The 24,185-nt window shown below is 37.8% G+C and overlaps 3 protein-coding genes across 3 annotated transcripts; 2 read left to right on the forward strand and 1 right to left on the reverse strand.

The window, feature by feature from the left end:
- The first annotated feature begins 70 nt into the window (after positions 1-70).
- Positions 71-4,800, forward strand: LOC134663792 (exonuclease mut-7 homolog). The gene has a single exon (XM_063520293.1). It carries the CDS (start codon positions 282-284, stop codon positions 2,802-2,804), a length of 2,523 nt encoding a protein of 840 aa, XP_063376363.1. The 5' UTR covers positions 71-281; the 3' UTR covers positions 2,805-4,800.
- On the reverse strand, positions 2,849-19,271 carry LOC134663797 (geranylgeranyl transferase type-2 subunit alpha). Its single transcript, XM_063520301.1, has 10 exons — positions 19,048-19,271; positions 18,626-18,736; positions 17,633-17,748; positions 17,217-17,413; positions 16,667-16,828; positions 16,189-16,302; positions 8,664-8,890; positions 8,069-8,252; positions 6,515-6,840; positions 2,849-5,829 (listed from the first exon to the last, which is right to left on the reverse strand). Exons 1-10 carry the CDS (start codon positions 19,048-19,050, stop codon positions 5,674-5,676), a joined length of 1,596 nt encoding a protein of 531 aa, XP_063376371.1. The 5' UTR covers positions 19,051-19,271; the 3' UTR covers positions 2,849-5,673.
- A 1,887-nt stretch (positions 19,272-21,158) lies between these two features.
- Positions 21,159-22,632, forward strand: LOC134663757 (transcription activator GAGA-like). Its single transcript, XM_063520237.1, has 2 exons — positions 21,159-22,005; positions 22,102-22,632. Exons 1-2 carry the CDS (start codon positions 21,318-21,320, stop codon positions 22,356-22,358), a joined length of 945 nt encoding a protein of 314 aa, XP_063376307.1. The 5' UTR covers positions 21,159-21,317; the 3' UTR covers positions 22,359-22,632.
- The last annotated feature ends 1,553 nt before the right edge of the window (positions 22,633-24,185 follow it).

The raw sequence follows: 24,185 nt of genomic DNA on the forward strand, positions 1-24,185 counted from the left end.
AACATCGAAACCACTCTGAAGTATCCGAACGCTATTTAAAAAAAAGTCGCCTACATTGACATTTCGATGAGGGCTTGAGGGTGAGTGATGGAAATTGTGTCAAAAACCTAGAAGTATTTGGCGAATTTATAAAATTCGTTTTTATAAATATAATTTTGAATCGACAATTAGACGTGACCCGATTATAAATACAAAATATGGCTGCGACTCCGCCTTGAAGAATAATAACAGTCAAAACTGATTTTAAAGAGTACCTGCGTACAAAATAAATTTGCATCAACATGGATATAAATCAGCTTGTCAGCAAAAATCAGTCCATTAAGATAGTTCCATCGATAGAAGAAACTCTACAAAACCAAGGACTTGATGTAGATTTGGACGATAATACAATATTATGGTTGCATCAACTAAAAGAAACTTGGAAAACGTGGAAGAGGAGTCCTACCATTGAGCACCACATCGAACTATTTTTCAACACCAGGGCAGATGCTTTTCGCGTGGCCCTAGTCTTCGTTATAAAATGTGAAGATTCAAAAGATTGTAAGACTAAAACATTACCCTATTTTATTATTGAGATTTTAAATAAATGGTCAAGAGCAAACAATTTAGTACCTGAGGACTGTCTAAAACTGCCTGCATTCCACATAGCCATCAGGCAAAGGAACCAGAGCTTTCTGAGTCTTATGGCGAAAACATATCAATTATCCACCATCAAAGAAACCATTTTGCCAATTGTAAGGTCAATGATCACAAATGATAATTGCAAGCAAGCATGTCAAGTTGTCATAGCTATTGAATTATTTGACGATATATCAGTACAAGAATTACTATTCCCGTTGATTTTGCAAGACAAATCCAATATTATTGATGAATATCTTTCAGAGTGCCCTGCTCAAGTTACACCACTTCTTCAATTTTTGGATATGCTACTTGACAAAAATTTTAGTATTCGTGAATATGTTCAAAAATATATTGAAGAACATAACATTTGTAACATCAAATATGATAAAATACACCATAAACCATTGGGTAAGTTGGTGGCAAGATTGTGCAATAAATTCAAGGTTCCAATTGAAACTTGCAAAAATCTTAGTAAAAATCGAACAACTGGAGGTCTGAGGTATTTAATTCACCAAAAATATGAAGAAAATAATGTGAGCACAGCCGTTTGGGATGATTTAATCAAAGATTCACTTCGACAGAATGCTGACTCAGCACATGAGTTCATTGACATGCTTGTGGCATATGACAAGAGTGAAGCTCTTAAATGGGCATCATACTTGAACTTACAAGAGAATCTGTTGCCTGCTGCCCTGAGGGAAATGACTATTCAAAGTGATGAAACAGAACCTGAGAACTGGGACACTGATGTTAAGACTGAGCTTACTCATCAGGAGTATTATAAGTTTACTTTGCCTCTAGAGCAAATAATTATGATAGATACAGCTGAAAAGTTTTATGATCTGATAATGAATGATTTAGCAGGATGTAGTCTAGTAAGTATTGATTGTGAATGGAAACCATCATTTGGAGCAAAACAATCTCAAGTAGGGCTTATCCAAATAGCAACTGATAGAACTGTGTACCTTATAGATAGTATCATACTCAATCAAAAACAATATTCCAGCTTTTGGCACACTTTTTACAAATCTCTATTGGACAATGCTGAAATAGTCAAGATCGGTTTTGGTCTTGAACAAGATTTGAGGGAAATGAAGGCATCAATAATTGGTTTGAGTAACATGAAGCTAAAAGGAGAAGGGCTGCTGGATATTTGTATATTATGGAAGAACCTTATCAATTGCGGATTAGTTTTGCCCAGCAACAGTGACAGTGCTGGAAACAGCCTGAGTTCCCTAGTCCAATCATGCTTCGGCTTGCCACTTGAGAAATCAGAGCAGTGCTCTAACTGGGAATTGCGACCATTGCGGGACACACAGATCCAGTATGCCGCTCTGGATGCCCATGTCCTAATCCAGATATACTATTTCCTTCAGCAAAAATGTTTGGAACAGAGAATAGACTTTGATGAAATATGCAATGAAGTAACACTAGAAAGAAAGAAAAAGTGTTCTAAGAAACTGAAAGTTTTAGAAAAAACTTTTGTTCCAGTAAAGTCAGTTAATAATGTAAAGCTATTAATGGAACCTGAGTTATCTCACTTAATGACATATTTAAGGTATTGTGGAATAGACACTATGCTGATTCCACCTACTTTATTATGGCATGATGTTATAAATTTAGCTGTAAGTGAGGATCGTTTGGTTGTTACAGCTAAGTTTAAGTGCTCTCCCTTTGAGGAATTTCCACAAAGCTGTATATTTGATGCAGGTAAAGGTAGTGTTAAAGAGCAACTTCAAATGCTCCTTACTAATTGCAATGTAGGCATTAAGCAGAATGATATACTTAGTCGTTGTTTGTTATGTAATGGCAAAACTTTGAAGAATTTGGCAGTTGATGAGGTATATAAAATTTGTAATGAGTATCAAGCTTCACAGGCTATTCAAGTTAACAATAAGGCATATGCCAATGATTATGATGAAGACGAAGAGTTTTATGATAGATTTAATAGTGATTCCGATTGTGATGAAGATTCCTTTCAACCAATGCATAAGCCGGTGCTGAAGGCAACTTGCCTCACTAGCAAGGGTGTGCCTGTTGAAATAAGTAATGTTGAACAACTTTCTTCCTCTGGAAAACCTGCAGTATTGTGTGAGCTATGTGGCAAGATATTTTGGGATGAAGATGAATGTTTGAAACCTGTAAGTGAACTAGTTTTAAATATGACAAAACTCAGCATCTGAGAATAAATTTACTATGGTACAAACTGATATTAAATGCATTACTGTTTTAAAGTAAATTGTTTATTCAAACATTAATATATTGCTTATTATAATATGTGTATATAACATATTTTAGATAGTTAATAATAATCACTATATATTATACTTAAGCGTTAAAGCATATGATTAACGAATATTAATCAATTTAAATTAATAAGCCTAATGTCTATGGTGAATATCATATTCGTTTGGTCCCAAAACATTTGATTTAAAAAAAATGTACAATATTGTAAGATTGACTGTACCTATGTATTATAAAGAGTCCTTTTAGGTATAAGTATCCAAATACGGTTTTATAAAAAAAAATAAGGACAAAGGATTGTTAATTTTATAAAAAGAATCAGTAATTATGTACTTATATTTCAAGTCTCCTTTTATCAAACAAAACCATTTAGCTTATAGGTCTATGTATATTTACAGGCCTGAAAAGTGAAATTTCTGTTTGTTTTCAAAAAGTCATGTTTACCCCGCTTACGCCTCCTTCTTGGTGTCAAGTCCAGTATGATTTACATAGAATTTTCCGATTTAGAATCCATGTTACGGGCACTCCACAAGAATTTCGCTATACGAAATGCCATTCATCTAATACCTACGTTTGAAATGCTGAGAAAGCGATAATAACTGAGAGAATTTAACAGTATATTCATATGAGCTTTCTGCATTTGATTGAAATAGCTGCCATAAGAGCACAAACAGTAAGCGACATTCTCATGGAATGCCCCTTTACAAAGTATAAGCCACTTATGAAAGCTGTAAACATTGTTGCCAATGAGTTTTTCAGTTTTAGACAGCAACTATCTATGAAATAAGCTATTGAACAATATGTTTAACCATAGGTATTAATATATGTTATGTAAATCTTTGGTGTAACACTAAGCACAGATAACTTGTTAAAACAGGTAGTTATATTTTATCTTTACTTATATTTTTACGTTGAGTCAGAGTTGCGTATCTAGTTACAAATTAAATTAACAAAATGATAAGGTGCTAAATCGTTCAGCCACTTTTGAAGCGATGTTTATTACTAAAATAAAATATAAATAAAAGGTGTCTTAGGGTTAGCCCGTCAACGGAATGATCAAACTGCTATTTGGAGTTTTTCGTCTCGTATGCTTTTCTAATTAGTAATTACCTTGAAATTGTGTAAAGTATAACTATAAAGTATGTACCGTAGTGTAGTTTCATAACCATACATTTTATTTTATGTTAAAATTCAACTAGTTAAAGCAGTTGCACGAAACGTTTCGTTCCTTGACGCGATCAAGAGTCGATTGCACCAAACGGTATGTCACCGTTAATAAAAAGTTCGCTAAGTATTCTTTCATAGATCTCTACTGCGTGGCATTGATCAGCCTGTTAACTTTTGGTGCAACTGACCATAACTTCGTTGAATCAACGACCACCACTATAGTTCGTTTTTTTTTTAGCATTAGAAAGAACTTGGAAGAAGGTAAGCGATTTTGGCATGTCTTTTAATTGAAAAACGCTTATTAAAAATCAGTAATTATCAATTATGAAAGCAGAAGAATGTATATGATCGTATTATATTCATAATTCTTACATATTTGCCGTAAGTTATTTTTAAAATGTGTTTCCAATTAAAAGACACATCAAGATTGTTTACCTTATTTCTAATGCAAAAAAATACGAACTATAGTCTTTGATGATAATTATGATTTCAACAGTGGTCTCAACTAAACTCGCCTAATGGCAATAATATTCCTATCGGAATAACCCCAGTACCCTACACTACACCATGTTGTGATGCATAAATCAGTTAATGACGCAACCCTGACATATTAATTAGACTGTATTCTTTTTAGTTATTTTATTAACATAGCCACATATTAAATTGCTGCATCGTATATTAAGGACAACAGTGTTCATCTAGATTTATGTTAAACAAATGTACTTTCTAGAATGTTAACATATACTGAAAATAAATCAATGATTTAAATGTCCCTTTATTTTTACTTTGATCAATATCATCACTAACAAACAACCTTTAAAGTATTTACATGATAGCTCATTACCTACTTAAAAGTTTAGCTTAGAAAATACACATGTATACATAATTAGGTTCATTCATAAAGATGGTATTCCATCTATCCAATTTCTTTGTCCAAAGTGTATTGCGTCTCGCCAAAAAGAATAGATAGTATAGAGGGGTCCTATCAGTGTTTATTTTGTAGTCACAGTAAATTTACTGCCATCTATCAACACACGACTAAAACTCAAAATGAAAACGTATAAAATTATCAAAAAAATGTATATACATATATGAGTAAATGATTTTATTATTTTTATTTCATTTTGATCCATGTTCATTCACTGATATATATGTGTTAAAATTGTTAAATATGAAACGGTGGCATCAAGCCATCTAGCCCAGTATAGGCTAAAGGTGTGTGCGGCATCTATCCGAGAGTGACTTTTTCTTGACTTCCGAGGCACGTTTTTTCCTGAGACTATTCATCTTATACGAAGTTACATATGTCTTTGGTCTCACATTTGAGATAGTGAGACGCAATGACATTGGACACGTGGAATACATTAAGCACAAAATATTTTCATAAAGTTAAATTTTATATGTAGGTAAACAATCTCTAATCTATCCACCAATAATACATCCTGCCAAGGCCCGGAGATATAAATGAAAAATCCAGAATTTGTCACTAAAATTTGAACCTATAGCGCAGGGAATAGAGTTGATTTTTGTTTTGTTTGAAAATTTAACGAAACAACACAAATGCGACTCTTCCAATTGAAGATGATTTCAATTTCATCGAACTGAATAAGTACTATAGGTAGGACCTTGGGCCTTAGGTGGTTAAATAAATATCTCGCAGTTGCAGTTTTTCTTGATTAAACTAAGAAGCTCTTCATTTTTATCCAAATCGTGATTGCCTTCTAAATGGAGCTCCTTCAAATCCAGGGTCGGGAAACCTTTTAGTGTTGTCAATTTGTTGTTAGCTAAATTTAGTACCTGAAATAAGTAAATGTTTGTATGAGCAGGAAAGTTGCACGTTTTAAAATGAAAGTAAGGTTTAAAATGACGATGTTCTCGGTAGCTTGTTAGGTGGGTAGATAGTAATATAATACGCGACCCGATGCTTCTCATTGATGCCAGTGATGCCTTTGATTGTTCAGTAGATACAGGTCGATTTACGAAAGCTGGCGCGAATGGAATGAACGAAACAAATTATATCATTGTGTGACTGACTCATGTATCGATATACAGCCAGAGTCACCATTTTATTTGTTTAACATTCACTCATTCATTTGCCCAGCCAGCTTTCGTGAATAATCGACTTGTACATTATGCATAATTTAGGTTTCCGCGGGATTATTTTCTTCACCGAAATAACAAAACTAGTGGGAACTCTGGGAAAATATAAAATTTTAGGTGCTTTGTACAGTCGACGTCAAAGATATGATTACACTTTTGCACCTTATTCCTTTGTAATAAGGCGACTAATGTAAACATCTTTGACGTCGATTGTACATGTTTCGAACAACTTGTTCAAAGTGCGAGCGTTTGAACCCTCAACCTCCGATTTGAAAGTGTCATGCTGCACCTGCGTCAGTGTTAGGTAGGTATCTATGCCACTGAATATTTTCTTGAAGTAAATAAATTTAACAAGTAAGCTACTAGAGCCTGTAAAACTCACCTTACAATGCTGAAGAACTACTAGCGACGGCAGAATATTAGATGACAGACTCTGACTAGATAAATCTACAATTTTGCAATAACTGTAATACTGAAGATACGGCAAACTCGTTATCTTATTATGGAACTTCACTTCACACTTATTGTCATTTGATTTGTAATCAAACAATAGATTTGCTTCGATGCTCCATTTCGTTATCAAGTCGTCGTAATAACCAGATCGTAGCTTGTCTATTTTCTTAAGTTCTTGTAGATTTTTGATAGCTTCATCGTGGTAGAGTTCAGCGTTGATACAATATAGGAAGACTGTGGTGGTCAGAAGGGTCCCTGGAATAAATAGTTCATTAGCATTATTATACTTATAGGTAGGTATATTATTTATGTACAAATATGTTCAAGTATTTAGCATGAAATGAAAATTTGTGCGAACGGCAACACTCAACTGCGATTGAATAAAGTTCTCGTTGTGAAACAATTCGAGACCTAATCTAAAACAAAAGCTTTAACTTAACATACAACACGCCAAAATTAATAGGTTTTGCTCCCTACAGCTATGCTGTGCCAAGATGCTCTAATGGCTCCTCTACACGATGGGCCAACGCCGGCCACTCCAAGGGACGCAGCCATGTGGTAGAATGAGATAGCAATAACACTTGCTCCCTCTAACGCATAAATGCGTCCCTTGGAGTGGCCGGCGTTGGCCCATCGTGTAGAGGAGCCATAACATGTACAGAGTAATAGAGACATAAAGCGTTTCGTTGTCGTAGGGCAAACGATTGGCATCTTGGCTATAATTCGTTTTTTTTTTAGCATTAGGAATAAAGTAAACAATCTTGATGTGCCTTTTAATTGAAAAACACATTTTAAAAATAAGTTACGGCAAATATGTAACAACTATGAATCTAATACGATCATTTATATTTTTCTGCTTTCATAAGTAATAGTTTTTAATTTTTAAAAAGCGTTTTTCAATTAAAAGACATGTCAAGATCGCTTACCTTCTTGCAAGTTCTTCCTAATGCTAAAAAACCGGGCAAGTGCGAGTCGGACTCGCGCACGAAGGGTTCCGTACCATAATGCAAAAAAAAACAAAAAAAAAACGGTCACCCATCCAAGTACTGACCACTCCCGACGTTGCTTAACTTTGGTCAAAAATCACGTTTGTTGTATGGGAGCCCCATTTAATTCTTTATTTTATTCTGTTTTTAGTATTTATTGTTATAGCGGCAACAGAAATACATCATCTGTGAAAATTTCAACTGTCTAGCTATCACGGTTCGTGAGATACAGCCTGGTGACAGACGGACGGACGGACGGACAGCGAAGTCTTAGTAATAGGGTCCCGTTTTACCCTTTGGGTACGGAACCCTAAAAAACGAACTGTAGTCCCACAGAAACTCAACTGTTCTGTCTCAGACACAAAATATATAAGGTGTATGTATTCGGGTAATTCCGACTAATTCAAAATGTTGTCTAATTTCGGAAATCACCTATGATTCCATGGTATACACCTGGTCTGTTAAATTTGTCAAAAGAAATTAGGAAAAATACTAACATTTATTATCGGGCTCCATCTCCAGCAGTTGTCGACATGCTACGAGTTGGTTGTTCAGCTCTTCTATCACAGGTTTAGAATACTGCTTCTGAAAGCTGATTTCATTTTTGCCGATGTATTCACATGTATCGGCTTTGACGCATTTTATTATTTGTTTTTCGTTAGTGTCCACTTCATATTCTACCTGGAAAAGAAATTGTGTTACATTAGGTGTAGACAAATTAAGAGAATGAGAATAAGTATTACTTATATAATGCTCAAAACACTGCCTTAAAAACTTCGTACAGTCAGCGTCGTATAGTAGGTAGCATCCATAGTATTCAAATAGTTCGGTACACTATATATGGTACACATGTATTTTTTTTTTATTATGCATGGGTTTACTCTTGGCCACAGACTAGCCGAGGCGTAGACGTGGCCTACGATGGAGCGAGCTCGCCCAGAAGGTGCCAGAAGGTTTTTCTTAACACATTCGCCGCTGACTGAGATATGGTCGTAGCCGATAACATGGTATTTAGCGAAAATGCTTCGTACAGGCAAAACGACAACGTGTCGTAATTAACACTGAATACGTTAGATAGTAAAAAATACTAACCCTGATATCCAAATCATCAGTGATTTCTCTATTATGCCTGAATATCCATAAAAGATCGTACTGATTGCCGGTACAAGACACCCAATCGCCTTCCAAAGGAGTGTCGTCGATGTACAAGTTGGTCGTAGATCTCACTATATCTAAGGGCACGTGATTGCTGAATGCTACGGTAGTTTTCGATGGTTTCACAGCGCAGACAACCGGACTTATTGTTGTTTTTACTGCACCTGAAATATGTTATATGAAAAATTAGAAAAATATATGTAACACTTATATGTATAGGTCTTTTATCTTCGAGTAGGAGTTTTATGTAGATAAAACAAATAGATACAATATTTATGTGCTACTTTAGTATCGTTCAGTCAATTACATGTTACTCTATGTAAGGTACAAATGTGTCTGCTGAGATATCTGCGGCAGACACTTTATGCCATTCTATACCTTATTTATTTTATTACAGACAGGCAGGGTGAGGCGTGGCTCACTCCGCGGTTTCGTCGCTTTGCTACAGGTAGCTAAACGTACATCCGTTCCACACCAATTTTGGTGGCTCGCCATAAGCCGCACGTGGCGCTGTCGCCACCTAGCGGCCATATCTGGCCTGATCGTAACAGACCACTTTTTTAACTGAATTTCAACATTAATTCCACATCAGCCAATTCAAACTTTTAATTCTAGCACTAACCCTGCCGTAAAAGCTGATCGTTGTGAGATTGAATCTCCGTCTTATTTGAAAGAAAGAAAGAAAGAAAATACATTTATTCACGTCATCATAGTTACAACGTCTATTTGCGTGATAGAGGTGGACTGTTTCATAATATGTACATACGTAACATAAAACTATCTGTATATCAGTAATTTAAGAGCGCTCTTACAAGAAAAGTCGAAATAATGCAAAATTGATGATACTAGTCGACGAAATTCAGGACTTTGTGCTCATTATTAGAAACAATGAGTACTCGTTCCAGTAAAAGCGTCTTCTTATCTTTTTAAATATCGTTGTAAATATTAGAAAAAGGACTTATTAAATTAGTAATGAATTTTTTTCTGATGGTCGTTTCCGAAAAACCGCGTGAAGCACTGAACGGCAAGCTCTTTTTTGGAAATGTTGAGAACTTTACTCTGCTAAACCTGGCTATTTCGTATTACTAATACCCTGTACTTTAGGCATATCAAACGATATTTTTCCTACATACCTTTGAGAAAGAGAAAATCAAAGTAAAACGAACTCAATTTTCTCTCCGAAACAAGTGTCAATTTCTAGGAAAATCTACTTAATATCGAAGTCATTTTCATACTCTAGCAATCTGCAACGTTTGCTTATACTGTTGGTATACATTAGTGTTAATGAAATTCTACTATAATTTTTAGGCAATTTTTTGAAAACTACTCTATATTACCGATGACGCGCGCTCGCCAGCTCAGTGCCGCGGCAGAGCTTGTACAGGCAGGACGTGTGTCGGTCGGCTCCGCACATTTTCAACGGCGACGACGAGGTTTTTTATCATTGTGTGCGGCGGGCGCCGTGTAAAAAGCTATACTGTGTGCGTGTAAACCGCAACGAGAGACTTTGATCCTAGCACTGTTTTTATAGTATTATAATTTATAATGGTAGAGTTTAATAAACTACCGGACAGGATTTAAAATATTTGAAACGACCTGACATTCTATATGTATTTATTTGACTCAAGATAGTACTCAGGGTCTGATGATGGAGCCGGAAGGTGGTCACCGGTACCAATCAACCATGCAACTAAACCACTTTGTGTTTAGGCTCGTTTTATTCATCTCAACAAGATCTTTGACACAAGATAGTACTCAGGGTCTGATGATGGAGCCGGAAGGTGGTCACCGGTACCAATCAACCATGCAACTAAACCACTTTGTGTTTAGGCTCGTTTTATTCATCTCAACAAGATCTTTGACACAAGATAGTACTCAGGGTCTGATGATGGAGCCGGAAGGTGGTCACCGGTACCAATCAACCATGCAACTAAACCACTTCGTGTTTGGGCACGTTTGATTCGGCTCAACAAGATCTTTGACACAAGATAGTACTCATCAGGGTCTGATGATGGAGCCGGAAGGTGGTCACCGGTACCAATCAACCATGCAACTAAACCACTTCGTGTTTGGGCTCGTTTTATTCGTCTTAACAAGATCTTTGACACAAAATAGTACTCAGGGTCTGATGATGGAGCCGGAAGGTGGTCACCGGTACCAATCAACCATGCAACTAAACCACTTCGTGTTTGGGCACGTTTGATTCGGCTCAACAAGATCTTTGACACAAGATAGTACTCATCCGGGTCTGATGATGGAGCCGGAAGGTGGTCACCGGTACCAATCAACCATGCAACTAAACCACTTCGTGTTTAGGCTCGTTTTATTCGTCTTAACAAGATCTTTGACACAAAATAGTACTCAGGGTCTGATGATGGAGCCGGAAGGTGGTCACTGGTACCAATCAACCATGCAACTAAACCACTTCGTGTTTGGGCTCGTTTGATTCGGCTCAACAAGATCTTTGACTTAAGATAGTACTCAGGGTCTGATGATGGAGCCGGAAGGTGGTCACCAGTACCAATCAACCATGCAACTAAAGCACTTCGTGTTTAGGCTCGTTTTATTCGTCTCAACAAGATCTTTGACACAAGATAGTACTCAGGGTCTGATGATGGAGCCGGAATGTGGTCACCGGTACTAATCAACCATGCAACTAAACCATTTCGTGTTTGGGCTCGTTTGATTCGTCTCAACAAGATCTTTGGCACAAGATAGTACTCAGGGTCTGATGATGGAGTTGGAAGGTGGTCACCGGTACCAATCAACCATGCAACTAAACCACTTCGTGTTTAGGCTCGTTTTATTCGTCTCAACAAGATCTTTGACACAAGATAGTACTCAGGGTCTGATGATGGAGCCGGAAGGTGGTCACCGGTACCAATCAACCATGCAACTAAACCACTTCGTGTTTAGGCTCGTTTTATTCGTCTCAACAAGATCTTAAAACACAAGATAGTACTCAGGGTCTGATGATGGAGCCGGAAGGTGGTCACCGGTACCAATCAACCATGCAACTAAACCACTTCGTGTTTAGGCTCGTTTTATTCGTCTCAACAAGATCTTTGACACAAGATAGTACTCAGGGTCTGATGATGGAGCCGGAATGTGGTCACCGGTACTAATCAACCATGCAACTAAACCATTTCGTGTTTGGGCTCGTTTGATTCGTCTCAACAAGATCTTTGGCACAAGATAGTACTCAGGGTCTGATGATGGAGTTGGAAGGTGGTCACCGGTACCAATCAACCATGCAACTAAACCACTTCGTGTTTAGGCTCGTTTTATTCGTCTCAACAAGATCTTTGACACAAGATAGTACTCAGGGTCTGATGATGGAGCCGGAAGGTGGTCACCGGTACCAATCAACCATGCAACTAAACCACTTCGTGTTTAGGCTCGTTTTATTCGTCTCAACAAGATCTTAAAACACAAGATAGTACTCAGGGTCTGATGATGGAGCCGGAAGGTGGTCACCGGTACCAATCAACCATGCAACTAAACCACTTCGTGTTTAGGCTCGTTTTATTCGTCTCAACAAGATCTTTGACACAAGATAGTACTCAGGGTCTGATGATGGAGTTGGAAGGTGGTCACCGGTACCAATCAACCATGCAACTAAACCACTTCGTGTTTAGGCTCGTTTTATTCGTCCCAACAAGATCTTTGACACAAGATAGTACTCAGGGTCTGATGATGGAGCCAGAAGGTGGTCACCGGTACCAATCAACCATGCAACTAAACCACTTCGTGTTTAGGCTCGTTTTATTCGTCTCAACAAGATCTTTGACACAAGATAGTACTCAGGGTCTGATGATGGAGCCGGAATGTGGTCACCGGTACTAATCAACCATGCAACTAAACCATTTCGTGTTTGGGCTCGTTTGATTCGTCTCAACAAGATCTTTGACACAAGATAGTACTCAGGGTCTGATGATGGAGCCGGAAGGTGGTCAGCGGTACCAATCAACCATGCAACTAAACCACTTTGTGTTTAGGCTCGTTTTATTCATCTCAACAAGATCTTTGACACAAGATAATACTCAGGGTCTGATGATGGAGCCGGAAGGTGGTCACCGGTACCAATCAACCGTGCAACGAAACCACTTCGTGTTTAGGCTCGTTTGATTTGTCTCAACAAGATCTTTGACACTGAAGATACACAAGGTTTGATTATGGAGCTGAAAGGAGGCCACGGGTACCAGTCTATCATGTAACTGAACCACTTCGTGTTTAGGCACGTTTTATTCATCTCAACAAGATCTTTGACACAAGATAGTACTCAGGATCTGATGATGGAGCTCGAAGGTGGCGACGGGTACCTGTCTATCATGCAGTGTTGGCATCAATCTGAACTAAATCAATCCGGATTGATCAATCGAATTGACGCGTCAATCCGAATTGATCAATCCGAATTGATCAATTCGAATTGATTTAATTCTGATTGACACGTCAATCCGATTGAATCAATTGGAATTAACGCATCAGTCCTCAATTCGGATTAAATCAATTCTCAATCTAGATTAACCTAGGGTCCCTTTCCCTTCCCTAAGATTAGTTTTCAAAGGTGTCCTTTTTAGGGACTTACTTACTGGACTTAAAGTCGATATCTGAGGTTCCCAGAGGTTCGAAAACATGTTCCTGATGTCAGTATTGACTGATGTCCCTTTTAGGGACATTTTTCGAAATTGGCCAATTACGTTTATATTCGTAATCGATGTCGACCATAGGTCCCGAAAAATGTTTCTGACGTCAGTATTGAAGGATGTCCCTTCCATTTAGGGTCATTTTTTAAAATTGATCGTTGGCACTTTAAAACGATATCTGAGATTTCCAAAGGTTCCGTAACATGTTTTCGACGGCAATACAGACGGAGTTTCCTTTTTTTTCTGGACATTTATGGGACATTTCTTCCAATTAACCGATTGCGTTCAAAATCGATATCTGAGGTACCCAAAGGTTTCGAAACATGTTTCTGACGGCAATACCGAAAAATGACCTTTTTTCAGCAGGGTGGCGTAATGCAGGTAGTAAAGTAAGTACGCGGCTAAAGTGTAGAATCTAAATATTGCCGTTGAAACCATATTTTGCACCTCAGATATCGATTTTGAATGCAATCGGTCACTTTCAAAGAATGTCACTAAAATGTCCCAAAACAGGACACCTTTCAATATTGCAGTTGAAAAAATGTTTAGAAACCTCTGTTTACCTCAGATATCTATTTTAAACGCAATCGGGTAATTTCTAGAAATGTCCCAATAAAGGACATCTCTCAATATTTCCCTCTGAAACAAGTTTCGAAACCTTTGGGCACCTCAGATATCGATTTTGAACGCTATCGGTTAATTTCAAGGAATGTCCCGAAAATGTTCCAAAAAGGACATCCTTCATATAGCCGTCGGAAACATGTTTCGGAACTAGGGTTTGCAATCCGGATCCGAAATGTATGAAATTATCCGGATCTGGATCCGGATCCGCGGATCTTCCCATACATTTCGGATCCGTCGTGCAAACCCTATTCGGAACCTTTGGTAAACTCAGACACCGCTTTTGAACGCATTTGGTCAGTTTCACAAAAATGGCCTAAATAAAAAGGACATTAGGTAGGTACATACAAAGTAATCGTCAAACCGAATTGACGATTGAGGATTGACCGATTAATTCGAATTAACGATTAGTAATCGTCTATCTTCAATCAGTAGATTTAGAATTAATTACGTCAATCGTCAATTCGAATTGATCGGTCAATTCTCAATCGTCAATTCGAATTGATTTTTGCCAACACTGCTATCATGTAACTGAACCACTTCATGTTTGGGCTCGTTTGATTCGTCTCAACAAGACCTTGGACACAAGTTAGTACTCAGGGTCTGATGATGGAGCTGGACTGTGGCCACGGGTACCAGTCTACCATGTAACTGAACCACTTCGTGTTTGGGCTCATTTGATTCGTCGCAACAAGATCTTTGACACAAGATACTACTCAGGGTCTGATGATGGAGCTCGAAGGTGGCGACGGGTACCAGTCTATCACATAACTGAACCACTTCGTGTTTGGGCTTCGTGTTTGGGCTTCGTGTTTGGTTTATCACCTAGTGTCAAAGATCTTGTTGAGACGAATCAAACGAGCCTAAACACGAAGTGGTTTAGTTGCATGGTTGATTGGTACCGGTGACCACCTTCCAGCTCCATCATCAGACTCTGAGTATCACCTAGTGTCAAAGATCTTGTTGAGGCTAATAAAACGAGCCTTAACATGAAATGGTTTAGTTGCATGGTTGATTGGTACCGGTAACCACCTTCCGGCTCCATCATCAGACCCTGAGTACTGTCTTGTGTCAAAGATCTTGTTGAGACGAATCAAACGAGCCCAAACACGAAGTGGTTTAGTTACATGATAGGGGTCATCCATTAATTACGTCACACGAATTTCTAGGTTTCTTGACCCCTCCCCCCCCTCCTTGTCACACTTGGTCACATTTGGCAAACCCCTCCCCCCTAGTGTGACGTCACATTTTTTCTACGAAATCGCCAAATCGAATTAAGTAAGTACCTAAGTATTATTAATATTTTATCAAAATATTTTTGACGATATAAATATTAGTAATTTTATAACCCAAAACTGCTTAGGAATGAAACATAAACGAATAAAAACGATTATCGTTTTAAAGACTTGTTATTTAAATGTACAGCGAATAAAATAATTTAAATAAATTTTCGGTTACTGATGAAGTTAAAGTGACGTCACAAAGTTTGTGTCTCCCCCCTCCCCCATGTCACATTTTCTTGACCCCCTCCCACCCCCTAAACGTGTGATGTAATTAATGGATGACCCCATAGACTGGTACCCGTGGCCACCTTCCAGCTCCATCATCATACCCTGTGTATCTTCAGTTTTTTGTAACTTGTTTCTTGTAAATAAGCGAGTACCTATAATTTCTTTCGAGCAATATACGTTCATAAGTACGAGTATGGGGCTATTCATAAATTACGTCGTTTCAAATGGGGGGGGGTCTGGACATCGGATGATGGTAGCATGACGTAGGAGGAAACAGAGTCATCCGAAGCATGATTTTTGGATGATTTGAGGGATGGGGGGGTCAAAAATAGATGACGTAATTTATGAACAGCCCCTATGTACATTTGCACTGCATTTAGTATTTTCGTACTTACCAAATAACAGTTTTAGGACTTTATAAGTTAAGTACAGTTAAGTGTTGTTATGGTTGATTTCAATATGCTTCGCGAAGGATCAAGAATGTTTAATCCATCATTGTAGTGCGAGTGTGGTAGAAGGGATCGGAATACTGAGCTCGCACGGCCTGCCGCAGCGCGTAAAATACGTAAAATACCTAAACTCGCTCAACCCCGAAATGTAATAGCACTCTTAAGTTGAAGAACATAGTTGAGGGACGGGTCTTTTTTTGTAGCCACGGTTTATTTTGTAACTAGTATACTTTACCTAATAACCACCTCTGATAGAACCAAGCACTAGTATCATCAGGATCAGTAAATGCTGCACTTTGAACTAGTTTCAATTCATGCTTGTGGTGGCCATCTTCAATGGGTCGCCCACCTGTAATTAGTTGATAAGTATTTTATTAAATATCCAGAAAAAAATATAAAGGTCTCCCCCTGATTCATAAACGCGCTACAAACCTCAATTAGCTAACAATTGTTTGTCTTTATCTGTCATTTTGACTTATGTATTTGTAAGAAAACGACAAAACATAATTTAACTAAATCAGTTTGCAATTAGACGATGTGAGAACTCGCGAGTTTCATTACATTGCGGTATTTGATCGGTCGATTGAATTGGACGTAACCAACAGTCCGCAATGTAACCAAAACCGCATGCGATTTCGCGCGCCGTCTAAATCAGCCCTAAGGGAGTAAGGGGGCCCGAGTCATTTCCGAGTGTCAGGTAATAATTTACAAACCTTCCAAATCAGGATACAATTCAACTAACATCTTACTCCTGTAGTGCCAGGCGGAATAGTTTGAAAAATTGTCATGTATTTTCTCAGTTGTAAAATCAAATTCTTCTTTTAGTGACGGCTTGCATTGAGACACTACGAATCTTCTATAGTCCCAAGTGTGAACTGGAAACATAAAAAGGTAGTTTTTAGGGATGAATTCTCAGACTTGCAACACAAATTTCTCAATTTCATTTATCCTTTTGAGGTATGGAACCCTGTGTTAAAAAAGTGTTATTCCATGGTGCCCAGACGTGGCTCACTCCGCCATTTCGTCGCTTTGCAACAAGTAGCTACAAGTACGTCCGTTCTACACCAATTTAGGTGGCGCTGTCGCCACCTAGCGGTCATATCTGTCCTGATCGTAACAGACGCGTTTTACCTCGTAACAGAAGACTCACTCTCTGTCTTCTGTACTTAGTACCTACTATTATTTATTCTGTTATTACTAAAAAAATATGTTGCTATCCCAAAAATGGTGTGTAACATTAAAATACTCTGTAAAATAACTTACAATTTCTTTCATCAAACTTTAGGTATTTATTACAAACATCTAACTCCCTTTGCCAATCTGGGTCAGATCTTGTGGTGAGCACCCATTCTCTTTGGTGCCATGCACAGTATGATTTGGGATTTATTTTCAAGCAATACTCTGTTAGTTGCAGTTCATCATCATATTGTTTGGATAAATCTTCACACTCTCCATTTTGCCTGTAAATAATTTAACTACATTTTAGCAAAACTTGAAGACTGATTAATTGATTATGAATGAAAGTAACATAAAGGAAAAACATCTTTGCTAATGTGCTCAAGATATGTCAATGTCAACTGTAGAAATTGCAACAAATTGTAGAAATAGCAAAAAATTGTTGCAATTTCTACAGTTTTTCTTACTAGCTGAGTCAGTACATCCCTATTTTATACCCTTACCTAAATTGTATAATAATCTCTCTCCGTATATTCCATAGCGTGTAAACATCGGGATTTGAGGTCAGGACCTTTCCTGTGAGGTCAAGTAGTTCTTTATCCAGCTCATTTTGTTTTCTCTGTAAATGATTAAACAAATTTGTGAGTCTTAAATAAACTTAAACATTACTGTACTGCCAAGTTTCCACAAAAATTTAATAATGAAAAATTTAAGCCGAATCAGACAACAGAAAAATTGGTCATGCTTGCGGAACGTAAATAATAAGGGACAATAAAATAAAAAACCGGGCAAGTGCGAGTCACTCGCGCACGAAGGGTTCCGTACCATACAGCAAAAAAAACGGAAAAAAATGCAAAAAGAAAACGGTCACCCATCCAAGTACTGACCACGCCCGACGTTGCTAAACTTTGGTCAAAAATCACGTTTGCTGTATGGGAGCCCCACTAAAATCTTTATTTTATTCTGTTTTTAGTATTTTTTGTTATAGCGGCAACAGAAATACATCATCTGTGAAAATTTCAACTGTCTAGCTATCACGGTTCATGAGATACAGCCTGGTGAGCTGGTGACAGACAGACGGACGGACAGCAAAGTCTTAGTAATAGGGTCCCGTTTAACCCTTTGGGTACGGAACCCTAATAGCAATCTTTTATAGAGGGTCCAGATTATCATCCCCATGTTTTTTTTTAAATAAAATCACCAAATTAGGAAATAAATGAATGACTTAATGTACCTTTATACTTCGAATAAAACTTATATATAAATAAAATAATAGTAGTAAAAAAAACAGTTAATTTGATATAGTTTTCCGATTTACATTTTTGCACATGACTTTGAAGGTACTCTTAGTTGGGGAAGAAATTTAAAAATATTACATGCTTTGCCTGAGACCATCCAGATTACAGCAATCACCAGATTAGCAAGGGTCCGGATTAGCGATGGTCTAGCACTCAATGATCAACATTATCTGGTTCTAATATTTATTATTCACTTACCTTGAACTGAATCTTTTGCATTGCATGTTTAAACACTTTTAACTTCTCTTGGCGTTCCTTTTCTTTCCTAGCTTTTTCCTCCTCTGAGGTACGGACCTTCACTCTGCCATGCTAAAAAAATGTAGCCGCAGTTAGTCTATGAATATGTGTAGAATAAAAACTGAGCAGCTACCGCGAAAACCGAAATTCTTAAATTGCGGGGGTCTTTCTCTTTTACTCCAACGAAGGCGTAATTAGAGTGACAGAGAAAAATCCCCGCAATTTGCGAACTTCGATTTTCGCGGTTATAGCCCTGTGCCCTTTTAAAATAGGTTTGTTGATAATGGATTACAATAAACGACTTCAGGAAACTTTTGCAGCAGGCATTTTCACATTAGAAGAATTGTACACAAATTGCATCAAAGGTATTAAATATTACTCACCATTTTTTTTAAAGGAGTTTCCTACAATAATATGATTATGGAATGTGATAGTACAATACTCCAAAAAATACTACAATGAAATAAAACAAATATTAATACATGGGGTCGTCGACCATGAAACCGCGGTTAAACATAAATTATTGATAATAACAGATAATCTGACTAGTAACGCAATAATAATGTACTTTAAATGTTAAAAGGAAAGGAAGAACATCAATCGGATCGGATGAGCGACGAGCGACATAAAACGTAGTGGTTATGGGTTATAATTCTCTTTGACATATATGTCATGACAAATGACAAATCGCAGTCGTATTTTCATGCTACATTTGTATGCTTGCTGAACTTGTGATAAAGGCCACATACGCACGTGAGTTTAAAACGCATCGCGTTAAAACCTGACGTTAGTAAGTACCGCACGCCAAATTAAACGACCAATTACCGACGTAAAACTAGACGAAAATCCAACAACGCCCGATAAAAATGCCATCGTGTGAATAAATACACGAATAAAGTCAGACCAAGATAAGTCTGCAGCGATTTCGATACGTCACGCAGTACAAGTGTTATTTATACGACATAATTTCATTGGACCCATCGCGCGTACATTTTCTTAAGCCTCCTCCACACTAGTGCGCGAATCGCGGCTTCGCCCGCGATTCACGCGCATAGTCTTGAGGGGGCTTTAAATTGCATCCTTTTTCTACTGACGAAGTGAGTGTAGAGTATAATAATACCTAATGCAGGCTACACACGTAACGATAAATCGTAGCGATAAAACTGTGCAGTCCGATTTGCGCCGTTTTATCTGCCGTGTGTATGACAAATCGTTGTCGATTATCGTAACGATTTGTCATACACACGGTGGATAAAACTGTGCAAACCGGACTGCACAGTTTTATCGCTACGATTTATAGTTACGTGTGTAGCCGGGGTAATAGGCATGTTATGTTTTCTTTTAAGCCCCCTCCAGACTATGTGCGTGAATCGCGGCGCGACGTCGCGGAGCGAACATATCGCGAAGTTGACGTATGACTCCACACTCGTACACTTCACGGCGATTTCGCAGTTTGGTTTGCGGCAAGATGGCGGAAAAGCATCAGCTGATCGAGTTGAACTGTTAGTTATCTATGACATCATACGTGATTTAGCTGTTTTCCCATTTTGTTTTATTGTAAAACCGTAAAATATAGTTGCTTAATATAATATAATCATAATAGAATTAGTATTTATCTTGCCACAGAGGAGCCAAAATATTGTGTAATGTGGAGTCTTGCAAGTTCGCGCTTCGCGTCTCATTTGACGCGGGCCGAAATACCGACAAAAAACGGAGAACAAGGCGCGAAGGCGTGAACAATCTGCGAAATCGACGCCACACTCGCGTTCGTGGTTTCGCCCGCGATTCACGCGCATAGTCTGGAGGGGGCTTTACAATCCGTAAAATACAAAATATAAATATCTTGGTCAAGCAGATCTTGTCAGTAGAAAAAGGCGGCAAATTTGAAAAATGTAGGCGCGAAGGATGATGAGACGCTATAGAAAATTAGAATTTTGCGCCTTTTTCTACTGAGAAAATTTGCTTGCCCATCTACCGGGTGTGGCCGGTAACACGAGCAAATAATTAAAACAGATTATACTCCTCAAACAGTGAAAGTTTTGTTCAACAACTTTTAAAAATTATGAAGTATTTGGACTTCCTATTTTTCATAAAAAATAAATATTATTTTCAATGGACGCCATAGCCACGCCATATCATTAGTGATTGACGTTGCTTGTGATGCCTTAAACAAGTTAAACATAACAAAATTCCACTGAAATATTATACAGGTCTATGCAAAATTCGCAATAAGTACATTGCGTCTTAGAATAAACTTTAAAGTGTATTAAAAATAAAACTACAAGTTATTTTTAAAAGTTGCTGAACAAAATGTTGGTCAGTATGAGGAGTACAGCCAACAGTTAAATTTTTTGCTCGTGTTACAGGCCACACCCGGTATATATGAAAGAGAGGCAACCAGCGAACTTAGGTAAATTTATAAAACGAGCCCCGGACCTCTAAGTACTATTCGGACCCTTAAATAAATAAGTACAAAAATCGATGCGTGAATTGTCAAAACTGACAAGTTTTTTTCTGATTACCGTTTTCGTTGATTATTCATGGGATTGGCTGATTGGTTTTGTTGTTATCTTTCTATTCAGTTCGTCAGCAATTTTAATTAGTGTTTTGTGTAAGAACTTATCACCAACCTTTGATTTTTACCAGAAGTAACATGAATAATGCTCCGCAGTTGTCCTTACGCTGGAATAACTATGTTTCCCACGTCACTGAAGCGTTCAACGTGTTGCGATTTGAGAATGATTTGGTGGACGTTACCTTGTGTTGTGATGGAGGTAAAATTAAAGCCCACAAGATGTTGCTTTCGGCGTGCAGCAACTACTTCAGACAGGTTTTTAAAGAGACCCCCTGTCAACACCCTGTGATCATATTTAGGAATGTGAAGTTTGATGATCTTAACGCTATAGTGAACTTCATGTATCACGGGGAGGTTAATATCTTGCAGGAGCAATTGGAATCGTTTCTTATGACTGCTGAGCTTTTGGAAGTGAAAGGTTTGACAGATAATGCAGAAGACGAACCATCCAAAGCTTTGTTCAGGATAACTGATAACACTTCACTTGATTTGAGTGCAAAATCCAGGTTTACCGAAGAGCTGCCTGTTCAGAATGACGAACCTATTAATCTAGCAACAATGCAGACTGTTAGAGAGGTTTACATTCCACAAGTTACTCCAATGAGAATTATACCAGACCCTGAAGTGGAGAATGAGCCACAAGAGAAAATTAAACCCGATGAGGCTGTAAGCATGCAACAGAAAATTGGACAGACTTCCAGTGAGGAAATGCAAGTTGACAATCAATCAACATCAGCAGAAGATTTATCAGATAAAAACAGTTCAGGTGAGTTGATAATGATAACACTAAGAGTATTAAATGATTAAGCGAAGGGTGTGATATGATTATGGATGTCTAATATGTGTATTTACGTTGTTACAGAATCTGAATTGGCCAAATTCCGTTGTCAATTATGCCCCAAAGGATTTAAGCATCCAACATCACTGACTCTACACAAAGACTCTCACGCCGGAAAAACTCAGTGCCCAGTTTGCCATCGGTCATTCTCCAGATCATATGATATGAGGAGCCATCTCCAGAGAATACATCAAGGAAAACAATTGACCATCAAGGAAATCAGATATAATAAAAATGCAACAGAAACAGTTGCTCCTAAACAGTATACTCACAATGTATAGTTTTATGCAAAATTACAAATATTATAATTGTTTTAATGGTAGCCCTTTTACTGCCTTATTTTTAAACTATTTTATATTAATGTACAAGGTACATTATGCCTTTGAAAAAAATATTGTTGACATTCAGAGTTATTATTAAAAACTAAGAATTATCATGTATTTATATTGAAAGAATGTAATTAATTTAATGTCACAAAATTTTGCTCAGTGCTTTAGCCTTTGCTATTTTTGTACTAGTCTATAAAACTGTTTTATAATAAACTTGTTTCTATTATTCTTTGTTTTATTGACAAATGCCTTTTTATCAAGAAAAAGTATGACTGTCATTGAAATGTCATGGTCATTACAGCCATACAACTGTGCTAAAAATATCTATTTTATTGTTTAAATCTTTATATTGTATATTTACACCCTTTGGTTAAGTGGAAATGTGAAAACTTCTAAGAGAGAGTGTACTTACACCCCTGTTGACTATAATTATGTTGGCGTTCCACTCTAGCCAGCAACATTGCAGGCATTGCAGCAGCAGGTTTTGCTAGGTATTTGAAATTTACCTATACCATTATTAATGAGAGATTTAGAGAATACTTGTTTAATGACTAATGACACAAAATTAGATACATCTCGATCCCACAAAAATGCTGTTTAGCATTTGCAAAGTTCGTTTTTGCAAACTAGAGTTTTTTACTTTTCTTGTAGCTTTTATTGTTCACTGTAATCCATACGTTCACACCAACGAGTTTGGATGTTGGAGAGAGTTAATATGGAAGAGCTTCATAAACTCAATATTTTTTATTTACCCATTCGACATTTGTTATTATTACACGATATAAAATTATTATTTGATTGTTAATGTATAAATAAAATCATATCTACTGAGACACATACAACTTGTACACAACAAGTAGAAAAAGGCACGAAATTCAAATTTTCTTATAGGATATCTACCCTTCGCGCCGTTTCGGTTAGTAACTGAAAAACTGGAGTGATGACCCCAAACTTACATGGTTAGTTGGGGTTCCGTTTCATATGGTACGGTATATTTATACCATCTTAATGCTGTATATTCAGGATTTTTACTTTACGGAACAAAGCCATCTATCGTGCCATTCGTAAATTAAACAAAGTGTCGGTGGATGATAAAACTGAAGTCATGATCGGCCCCAGAGGGCCAAGCTTAGAATAGTTTTCTTTTGTTACCAATTTGCAAGCTAGATGGGGCTCTTCCATGTCCTAAAAAACCTGAATCGCGCTGTCGGACTCTATCTGTGGTGAGGCTCAAAACTGAGCGGCTACCGCGAAAACAGAAATTCGCAAATTGCGGGGACCTTTCTCTTTTACTCCAATGAAGGCGTAATTAGAGTGACAGAGAAAAATGCCCGCAATTTGCGAACTTCGATTTTCGCGGTTATATATAGCCCTGGTTCCACTTCCATAGACCACAAATACGCCATTTTGACTCCCATAGCCCGTAGAGAAAGGGTTTATTATCGTCATCATCGACCATAGCAACCGATCTCCAGTCACAGAATATCAACCATCAACGACATCGTCGACATCAACCAATTTAACCATCCCATCGCTCATTTACCTATGTAGGTATCTAAGGGCCCCCCCACATCTAGTGTCTTTCGAGCGTCGGCGTCTGGTCAGCGCTATGGAAAATGACGTCGCTGCGCAGTTGCGTCGACGTTGCGTCGAGTAGCGGCCATAGAGTTGTAGACGCCGACGCTCGAAAGACGCTAGATGTGGGGGGGCCCTAAGTAGGTAAGTACATTACCATCGACTTAATATACGGCCGATCAACGACCTCCGACCCCGACTTTG

Source organism: Cydia fagiglandana, chromosome 4 (genome assembly GCF_963556715.1).
Source record: "Cydia fagiglandana chromosome 4, ilCydFagi1.1, whole genome shotgun sequence".
In the NCBI taxonomy this organism is placed as follows: domain Eukaryota; kingdom Metazoa; phylum Arthropoda; class Insecta; order Lepidoptera; family Tortricidae; genus Cydia; species Cydia fagiglandana.

Excerpts from the sequence above, each read along its gene's own strand:
- LOC134663797 (XM_063520301.1), bottom strand. Across the intron at positions 16,829-17,216 it reads AAAGTTTGATGAAAGAAATT|TTCACACTTGGGACTATAGA; the intron begins GTAAGTTATTTT and ends TTATGTTTCCAG. Across the intron at positions 8,891-16,188 it reads CTATCAGAGGTGGTTATTAG|GTGCAGTAAAAACAACAATA; the intron begins GTAAAGTATACT and ends AACATATTTCAG.
- LOC134663792 (XM_063520293.1), top strand. The coding sequence starts at position 282 with ATGGATATAAATCAGCTTGTCAGCAAAAATCAGTCCATTAAGATAGTT.
- LOC134663757 (XM_063520237.1), top strand. The coding sequence starts at position 21,318 with ATGAATAATGCTCCGCAGTTGTCCTTACGCTGGAATAACTATGTTTCC. Across the intron at positions 22,006-22,101 it reads ATCAGATAAAAACAGTTCAG|AATCTGAATTGGCCAAATTC; the intron begins GTGAGTTGATAA and ends ACGTTGTTACAG.